The 9081-nt window shown below is 52.3% G+C and overlaps 2 protein-coding genes across 2 annotated transcripts; one reads left to right on the top strand and one right to left on the bottom strand.

Annotated features, from left to right (window-relative positions):
- Positions 1-689: 689 nt before the first annotated feature.
- LOC308414922 (uncharacterized protein CXorf49 homolog) lies at positions 690-4226 on the bottom strand (the record flags this gene model as incomplete). The annotated part of the gene is made up of 5 exons (XM_080910092.1): positions 690-730; positions 1290-1335; positions 1582-1664; positions 2190-2343; positions 2940-4226. 5 exons carry the CDS (start codon positions 4224-4226, stop codon positions 690-692), a joined length of 1611 nt encoding a protein of 536 aa, XP_080766218.1.
- Positions 4227-4653: 427 nt separating this feature from the next.
- On the top strand, positions 4654-8242 carry LOC308414921 (uncharacterized protein CXorf49 homolog; the record flags this gene model as incomplete). Its single annotated transcript, XM_080910091.1, has 3 exons — positions 4654-5991; positions 6589-6742; positions 8202-8242. The coding sequence occupies 3 exons, from the start codon at positions 4654-4656 to the stop codon at positions 8240-8242; spliced, it is 1533 nt and encodes a 510-aa protein (XP_080766217.1).
- Positions 8243-9081: the final 839 nt, after the last annotated feature.

Here is a 9081-nt window from a genome sequence, read left to right as displayed (position 1 = left end):
CTGGCCCCTAAGAATCCAGACCCAGCACAGCTGGCTAAGCTTGGGGGCATGGTGCCTGCTCGAAGCTGGCCCACATCCCACTCAAAACTACTGCTCCTTTCCCCCGCTTTTCCACAAAATATTTAGCTCCTGAAACTTTCATACAAGAGAACCATATCTGGGGAAGTTCGAGTGGAGTGTAGGTGAGGGAAACGAACAGCTCCCACCCCATTGCTGTACTCCATCACCCACCAAAAGAAAAACGGCTGAACATGGGACAAAAGCACTTAATGTGAAACAGCTGTCACCAGGGGCAGGTATGAGGCAAAAACGGGGGCCGAGGTCAGCTCTGGTTGCAGAGCAGAGGTTCTCAATCTGTGGGTATCGACTCCCACAGGCTCACAAGTCAGATAGTACACTATGATAAAAACAACACTTGCAAAAGCACAGTTGTCAAATAGCAACAAAAGAACTTTATGGGTGGGGATTAACATAACATAAGGGACTGTATTAACAGGCCATAGCATGAGGAACATGGGAACCAGTGCTGTAGAAGAACGGGGAAGGAAGCAGGATCCCTGGGTTGTAGTTTGGCCTCTTCTGTGGGGAGAGACTCTGGGTCCAACCTGTCAAGCAAAAACAGAGTCAGGCCAGCCCTTGCTTCCTGACCAGTCAGGAGTGTGGGGAAGGCTGTGGATAGGACACTCACTTTAAAGATCCTGGAACTTTTCATTGAGGACCTGCATGACCGCTGAAATACAAGAGGTAAAAATAAATGGGTGTTCTAGACTCACACACACAGGAACCCACCAGCCTGAGCCCCATTCTCTGTTCCACAGGAACTGCCCTCCAGCCCCCATCCAAGCAGACAGACTTGGGATAGACTCCCCCCACCCATCACCGAGCGCTATGTGCAAACGTTTTCTACAGGAGAACAGCATGACAGGCAGTCCTCAAACGCTGGGTCACAGCAGTGCCAGCCCTACTTGTGAAACAAACAAACAAACATGTGACAACAGACACCTGACAAGCCCCCGTGCCAGGACTTCAAGGGATAGTAAAGGAGGAACATCTGAATGTCCAGACAGAAGGGGACCTGGAGGACTCATCTGCACAGCACATGGGAGAGCAGAGAGCCTCTTGGTGCAAGTCCCAGAAGTCAAGGCACAGTGGGCTCCCAGCCTGGCCAGCTCCTTGTCACCACCCCCATGAGTGCCCGCCCCACCACCCACCATAATTACCTGCACCCAAATGCAAAAATCCCCCTCTGCCCCTGTCCCAATATCCTTCCCACCCAGGGTAGGCCATACCTAGTTGTTCCTTGAGTTCATCTATTTCCTTCTGTAACATTTGACACTAGCCCAGCAGACATGGGAGAAAAAAAGATTAGTATTCAAATCCCTGGCTTCCTCTCTGCTCCTTCCACCCTTACCCTTAATCCTTACACCTCCACAGTCCCGTGATTGGACTGGCAAAGAACCCTGAACAGGAAGGAGGTGCCCTCTCTCTGTGCAGTATGGGACAGGATTTGGCACAGGAGGTTTGACAGTCATCTCAGGGTCTATCAGAGGATGGCATTTCTGAGAGCTGTCAAATCTTTACCTGTTGGCAGGCCCCAACTCCTTGTACTGGATGCTGCCTGTCTCCAACTGGAAATGACAGACGCAAAGGTGTTTCTTGGTCACCTGAAATACAGAAACACACACACACACCGAGGGGTGAGAATGAGAGGAAGGATCATGTATGTCAGAACAGACTAATGGTGTCTAAAATGAGGCAGCAATGCCCTCTGCTGACAGCACCTTGTACCTAATAAGTCTTTAGATCTATCCAGCTATATTCCTGCCTAGAGTCAGCATAAAGGTGCTGTGTGCCTCTAAGACTGTGGCACTGGGTGGATGATAGCAGAACTACCGCTGTGGCTAGAAGCCGGAAGGAGCTCAGGGCATGACTAGGGCTCTGCATAAAATCCCTAGTGTTGGAGATGGAATTGGTGTTGCCCTGCCCTTTAAAGTCATGCACCACACAATCCCACTCATTTCACACTGTGGCGTGAGGCCAACTCTGACCACAGCCACTATCCTGTGGACTCCCTGCCTACCTCAACGTGGAAGCCCAAGAAACAAGGCTGCAATCCCCACAAGAACAGAGCCTGAGGTTTCTGTCCTCTCCCCATCCCCCGCACTGCTCTCAAACCCCCAAAGTCTCACCAGCAGGTGCAGGTGCTCTGGGTCTGCCACATCTCTGGCTCATGGACAAGAACTGCAGGTTTCCTGGAACTTGAGCTCTGGTGCTGGAGTCTCCACCACTCATTTCTCCACGATACATGCACACAGAAGGATGCTCCGCCCTGTGTGGTGGAACCTCATACACACACACACACAAAAAAAAACTTAGCACTGAGTATATGTTATTGATGGGCTGAGGGGAAAGTAAGGTAACAAAAAGGAAACTTGTGAGACTTATCCCATCTGTGCTTCCTGTCCTCAGTCAGCCTCAGATCAGGAGGCAGACATCAGCCAAGAAGGAGCCCACAGACACTGGAAAGGTTCAGGTCCTGGCCTGGCTTCCTTGGGGAGGAGGAATCAGGAGGCCCCCGGGACTGACTACATGCTCAAGTTGTGCAGCACATGCTGTAAGGCCTCTCTGGACAACAACCACCCAAACTGACAGCCAGGCACATTTCCTACCTCAGCCTGGTTAGACAGGAATTGCACAGGGAGGAGAATAGTACCCAACAGCTAACTGAGGCTCCCTTGATATCCAGCCTTCCTTACCACCAGGACTCCACACTAGACATCCAATCAGGATGATTGTCCACTGACAACTTCCCAAGTCAAGGCAGGGCAGGGGGAGCAGTTCCCGGGAGGGAAAGGTCCCCAAGTCAAGGGAGGGGCAGGGGGAGCAGTGCCCGGGAGGGAAAGGTCAGGGTGACAAGAGACAGGGGATGGTCTACTCACTTGTGCTTGCAGGCCAGGATCTCTTTGTGAGCTATTATCTTCTCTGGGCCCTGCCTGTGTCTCCCTTGTCCTCTTAGCCATGGATTTCTTCCCAGTGCAGAAAGGCTTGCACTCTTTGTGTTCTGAAGGCAGTGAGCATTTACTGGCCTTCCCTAGCAGGGCAACCCCTGAGATTGGGGGGAAAGTCGCTGGTTCTACAGGAGCTGACTTGAGTCTCTGCCCCCATGGTGGGAAGGTTCTCCCTAGGGGTCCTCTTGAGGCATCCCACTGAGATGTCTTCTCCTGTACTGTCTTCTTTCTAGGACTCATCTTTGCCAAGCCACTGGAAGCAACAGGAACAGAGGCAGAGGCAGCAGCAGAGGCCGTAACAGAGGCAGTGGCAGTGGCAGCTGAAGCAGCTGCTTGGTAGCTGGACCTGTTTCCTTCTTTGCCCCAAACCATACTTTGCTTTTTCTTAGACAAGGAGCTTTCCAGCTCTCCTGAGGCTAGTTTTTCTATGCCTGAACTGAGTGCTCTTGGAGTAGTGGCCAGCAAAGAGGGAGGCACATGGACAGAACTTTCCCTGCCATGGACAGTTGTGTGTCTGGCTGGATCTTCTAACTCAGTGAGGCCAGTGGACTTGGGCTGGCTTCCTTCTTTGAGACAAATGGTTACCCTCATCATCTGCATCTCACTGAACTCATCCGAAGACTCAGGGTCAGAGGATGGATATTGAGTATCATCACTGGTTATTAGCCTACTTGTGGCACTTCTTTTTGGGGCCATCCAGGCCCTGTCTCGCCCCAGAGCTGTGGGGTGCAGTTGGCTAGCTGCAAACTGCTTCCCTTCTGTAGAGGCCAAAGGCTGCATGCCTCTCCTGCTTGCGTCTGAGTCTCCCCAAATGCTAAAGGGCTCAGCAGCACAGGCTTGTGGGGACGGATGTCTGTGGATACCCCAGGCCTCACGGTTGGCGGCTACATGCTGCCCGAAGCTTGTACCTTCTATGGCTAGCTGCTTTACAAAGTCCAAATTGTCCTCTCTCTCATCCACCGGAGTACCTGGCCGACCTTCGCAGCCCCAAATGACTGACCTTCCCTCCATTTCCTCCTCGTCTATCCAGGAGTCACACTGGAAATTCTTCGAGACGGGGAGACACATTTTGTCTTCTCTGCTCCGTAACAGCCTCTCCTCCGGTCCTAGGCCGAGTCCCCTTGCGATACCATGGGCAAACCGGCGTCTTTCTGAGTGCTCCCCACTTTCTGTCCCCAAATTAGTCCCCTGAAAAGACTCTTCGTCAGGAGAGCTCATGTTTCCAGACCTGCAGGCACAGTCTGAGGGAAAACCGTCACTGCCCTCACCTCATTGCCAGCTACGCCTTCGCGAAAGCAACCGTCACAGCCACAGCCGCAGGTGCCGTATGCTTCCGTTCAAATATCGCGAGACTTCGTATACTCTCGAGGGCCTCATTTCGCTGTTCTCATTGGTCTGCCACTGAGAGGACTAGCCACCAACCAGAGGACCTATTGTTGGGCCGTTACTCGAAGCCCTAACCAATAGAGACGAAGACTCTTAAAGAAAGGGCGGGGCTTGGGGCATAGTATGAGGCCTTTTTGAGACTTCGAAGCCTCGCGAAATCACGTGTTTTCTGAAAAGGTTGCGGTACCTGCGACGGAAGGCCTCGTTGTCTCCGTGGTGACGAGGGCGACTATCTTCCTGTATAGCCCATACTGCCGAAATGAGCTCTCTGAATGAGGCGGCAGCCCCTGCAGCCTCTGATGATGAGGACACCCCTCTTACCGGTGATATGAATTCCTGTGATCAGGTGTCTGTTCCCGAAGCTGACTTTGGCCTGGAGGGCACGGAGCGTTTAGGGGATTCCGTGATGAGCCTTAGAGTTCCAGAGGGTCCGAGCCTCATCCAAGGTCCTCTGGAGTTTAGAGAGGGTGAGGGCAGCCTTCCAGGCCCTGAAAACAGTGACTTGGAGTCTGGCCCTACATTGGAAGCAGCAGAGGAAAGAGGCAGGGTGCTTAGGGATCCAGAATGCCAGACCACTTTCCCCGTAGACCAAGAAGAGGTCGACCTGGACTTTTTGCCCCAGCTCAGTATTGAAGCTATGACTATAATGCGAGAGCTGACCAACCTTCAGACCCGAAAAGTCTGCAGGTACCCATCCCCACAAACTTGTGCCGCTGAACTGGCTGCCCTCTGGGAAAACGTAGATGAAGGCTCCACCAGAGGGGCACTGTCCCTGAGATCTATGAAAGGGAAACAGGCCTCTGAAGGTGCACCATATACCAGAAGCCTGGGGCGAGGCAGAGCCTGGGTGGCTCCAAGAAGAGGTACCATAAGTAGGATGGTGAGGAGTGAAGGTGTCCAGTATCACTCCTCAGACACTGTATATTCTGATGAGTTGAGTGACACTCATGGGATGAAAGTAAACGTTTCCCTCAAAGAAGGAGACCAGGCTAGGTCCAGTGGCCTCACTGAGCTGGAAAACATAGCCAGACACACCAGTGCCCATGGCAGAGGAAATTTTGTCCATGTTTCCCCTTCTGTACTGTCCAGTGCTACCTGGGGACTCAGCCCAGGAATGGAAAGGCAGGATTCAAGAGAACTGGAAAGCTTTTTGACTAAGAAAAAGCCAAGTATGGTCTGGGGCAAAGAAGGGAGCAGGCTCAGCCAGCAAGGAGCTACTGCTGCTGCTGCTACAGCCTCTGCTGCTGCCCCTGCCTCAACTCTTGCTGCTTCAGGTGCCCTGTACAAGACCAGTCCTAAAAAGAAGCAAGCCCAAGAAAAGAAAACCTCCTCAGATGTCTCAAGAGGAACGCAAGGCAGAACCTTCCCACCATGGGGGCAGAGACTCAAGTCAGCTCCAGTGAAAGTAGCCACCCTACCCCCAATCTCAGGGGTTGCCCTGCTAGGGAAGGCCAGTAAATGCTCACTGCCTTCAGAACACAAAGAGTGCAAGCCTTTCTGCACTGGGAAGAAATCCATGGCTAAGAGGACAAGGGAGACACAGGCAGGGCCCAGAGAAGATAATAGCTCACAAAGAGATCCTGGCCTGCAAGCACAAGTGAGTAGACCATCCCCTGTCTCTTGTCACCCTGACCTTTCCCTCCCAGGCACTGCTCCCCCTGCCCCTCCCTTGACTTGGGGACCTTTCCCTCCCGGGAACTGCTCCCCCTGCCCTGCCTTGACTTGGGAAATTGTCAGTGGACAATCATCCTGATTGGATGTCTAGTGTGGAGTCCTGGTGGTAAGGAAGGCTGGATATCAAGGGAGCCTCAGTTAGCTGTTGGGTACAATTCTCCTCCCTGTGCAATTCCTATCTAACCAGGCTGAGGTAGGAAATGTGCCTGGCTGTCAGTTTGGGTGGTTGTTGTCCAGAGAGGCCTTACAGCATGTGCTGCACAACTTGAGCATGTAGTCAGTCCCGGGGGCCTCCTGATTCCTCCTCCCCAAGGAAGCCAGGCCAGGACCTGAACCTTTCCAGTGTCTGTGGGCTCCTTCCTGGCTGATGTCTGCCTCCTGACCCGAGGCTGACTGAGGACAGGAAGCACAGATGGGATAAGTCTCACAAGTTTCCTTTTTGTTACCTTACTTTCCCTTCAGCCCATCAATAACATATACTCAGTGCTAAGTTTTTTTTTTTTGTGTGTGTGTGTATGAGGTTCCACCACACAGGGCGGAGCATCCTTCTGTGTGCATGTATCGTGGAGAAATGAGTGGTGGAGACTCCAGCACCAGAGCTCAAGTTCCAGGAAACCTGCAGTTCTTGTCCATGAGCCAGAGATGTGGCAGACCCAGAGCACCTGCACCTGCTGGTGAGACTTTGGGGGTTTGAGAGCAGTGCGGGGGATGGGGAGAGGACAGAAACCTCAGGCTCTGTTCTTGTGGGGATTGCAGCCTTGTTTCTTGGGCTTCCACGTTGAGGTAGGCAGGGAGTCCACAGGATAGTGGCTGTGGTCAGAGTTGGCCTCACGCCACAGTGTGAAATGAGTGGGATTGTGTGGTGCATGACTTTAAAGGGCAGGGCAACACCAATTCCATCTCCAACACTAGGGATTTTATGCAGAGCCCTAGTCATGCCCTGAGCTCCTTCCGGCTTCTAGCCACAGCGGTAGTTCTGCTATCATCCACCCAGTGCCACAGTCTTAGAGGCACACAGCACCTTTATGCTGACTCTAGGCAGGAATATAGCTGGATAGATCTAAAGACTTATTAGGTACAAGGTGCTGTCAGCAGAGGGCATTGCTGCCTCATTTTAGACACCATTAGTCTGTTCTGACATACATGATCCTTCCTCTCATTCTCACCCCTCGGTGTGTGTGTGTGTTTCTGTATTTCAGGTGACCAAGAAACACCTTTGCGTCTGTCATTTCCAGTTGGAGACAGGCAGCATCCAGTACAAGGAGTTGGGGCCTGCCAACAGGTAAAGATTTGACAGCTCTCAGAAATGCCATCCTCTGATAGACCCTGAGATGACTGTCAAACCTCCTGTGCCAAATCCTGTCCCATACTGCACAGAGAGAGGGCACCTCCTTCCTGTTCAGGGTTCTTTGCCAGTCCAATCACGGGACTGTGGAGGTGTAAGGATTAAGGGTAAGGGTGGAAGGAGCAGAGAGGAAGCCAGGGATTTGAATACTAATCTTTTTTTCTCCCATGTCTGCTGGGCTAGTGTCAAATGTTACAGAAGGAAATAGATGAACTCAAGGAACAACTAGGTATGGCCTACCCTGGGTGGGAAGGATATTGGGACAGGGGCAGAGGGGGATTTTTGCATTTGGGTGCAGGTAATTATGGTGGGTGGTGGGGCGGGCACTCATGGGGGTGGTGACAAGGAGCTGGCCAGGCTGGGAGCCCACTGTGCCTTGACTTCTGGGACTTGCACCAAGAGGCTCTCTGCTCTCCCATGTGCTGTGCAGATGAGTCCTCCAGGTCCCCTTCTGTCTGGACATTCAGATGTTCCTCCTTTACTATCCCTTGAAGTCCTGGCACGGGGGCTTGTCAGGTGTCTGTTGTCACATGTTTGTTTGTTTGTTTCACAAGTAGGGCTGGCACTGCTGTGACCCAGCGTTTGAGGACTGCCTGTCATGCTGTTCTCCTGTAGAAAACGTTTGCACATAGCGCTCGGTGATGGGTGGGGGGAGTCTATCCCAAGTCTGTCTGCTTGGATGGGGGCTGGAGGGCAGTTCCTGTGGAACAGAGAATGGGGCTCAGGCTGGTGGGTTCCTGTGTGTGTGAGTCTAGAACACCCATTTATTTTTACCTCTTGTATTTCAGCGGTCATGCAGGTCCTCAATGAAAAGTTCCAGGATCTTTAAAGTGAGTGTCCTATCCACAGCCTTCCCCACACTCCTGACTGGTCAGGAAGCAAGGGCTGGCCTGACTCTGTTTTTGCTTGACAGGTTGGACCCAGAGTCTCTCCCCACAGAAGAGGCCAAACTACAACCCAGGGATCCTGCTTCCTTCCCCGTTCTTCTACAGCACTGGTTCCCATGTTCCTCATGCTATGGCCTGTTAATACAGTCCCTTATGTTATGTTAATCCCCACCCATAAAGTTCTTTTGTTGCTATTTGACAACTGTGCTTTTGCAAGTGTTGTTTTTATCATAGTGTACTATCTGACTTGTGAGCCTGTGGGAGTCGATACCCACAGATTGAGAACCTCTGCTCTGCAACCAGAGCTGACCTCGGCCCCCGTTTTTGCCTCATACCTGCCCCTGGTGACAGCTGTTTCACATTAAGTGCTTTTGTCCCATGTTCAGCCGTTTTTCTTTTGGTGGGTGATGGAGTACAGCAATGGGGTGGGAGCTGTTCGTTTCCCTCACCTACACTCCACTCGAACTTCCCCAGATATGGTTCTCTTGTATGAAAGTTTCAGGAGCTAAATATTTTGTGGAAAAGCGGGGGAAAGGAGCAGTAGTTTTGAGTGGGATGTGGGCCAGCTTCGAGCAGGCACCATGCCCCCAAGCTTAGCCAGCTGTGCTGGGTCTGGATTCTTAGGGGCCAGGCCTGACACAGCCACCATTTTCCCCCTTTGCCAAAGACCCTGTCCTTGCCCTGACTCTTGCCTTCTCTGGGACAGTCTCATAAAGCCCATTTTAGTCTCCCTGATCCCTGCATGCAGCAGTCCTTTCTCCTTTCCTGGTCTTCCCTCATC

The sequence above is a fragment of the Micromys minutus genome (assembly GCF_963924665.1).
Source record: "Micromys minutus genome assembly, chromosome: X".
NCBI classification, from domain to species: Eukaryota; Metazoa; Chordata; class Mammalia; order Rodentia; family Muridae; genus Micromys; species Micromys minutus.
This window is presented reverse-complemented; position numbering and strand designations above follow the sequence as displayed.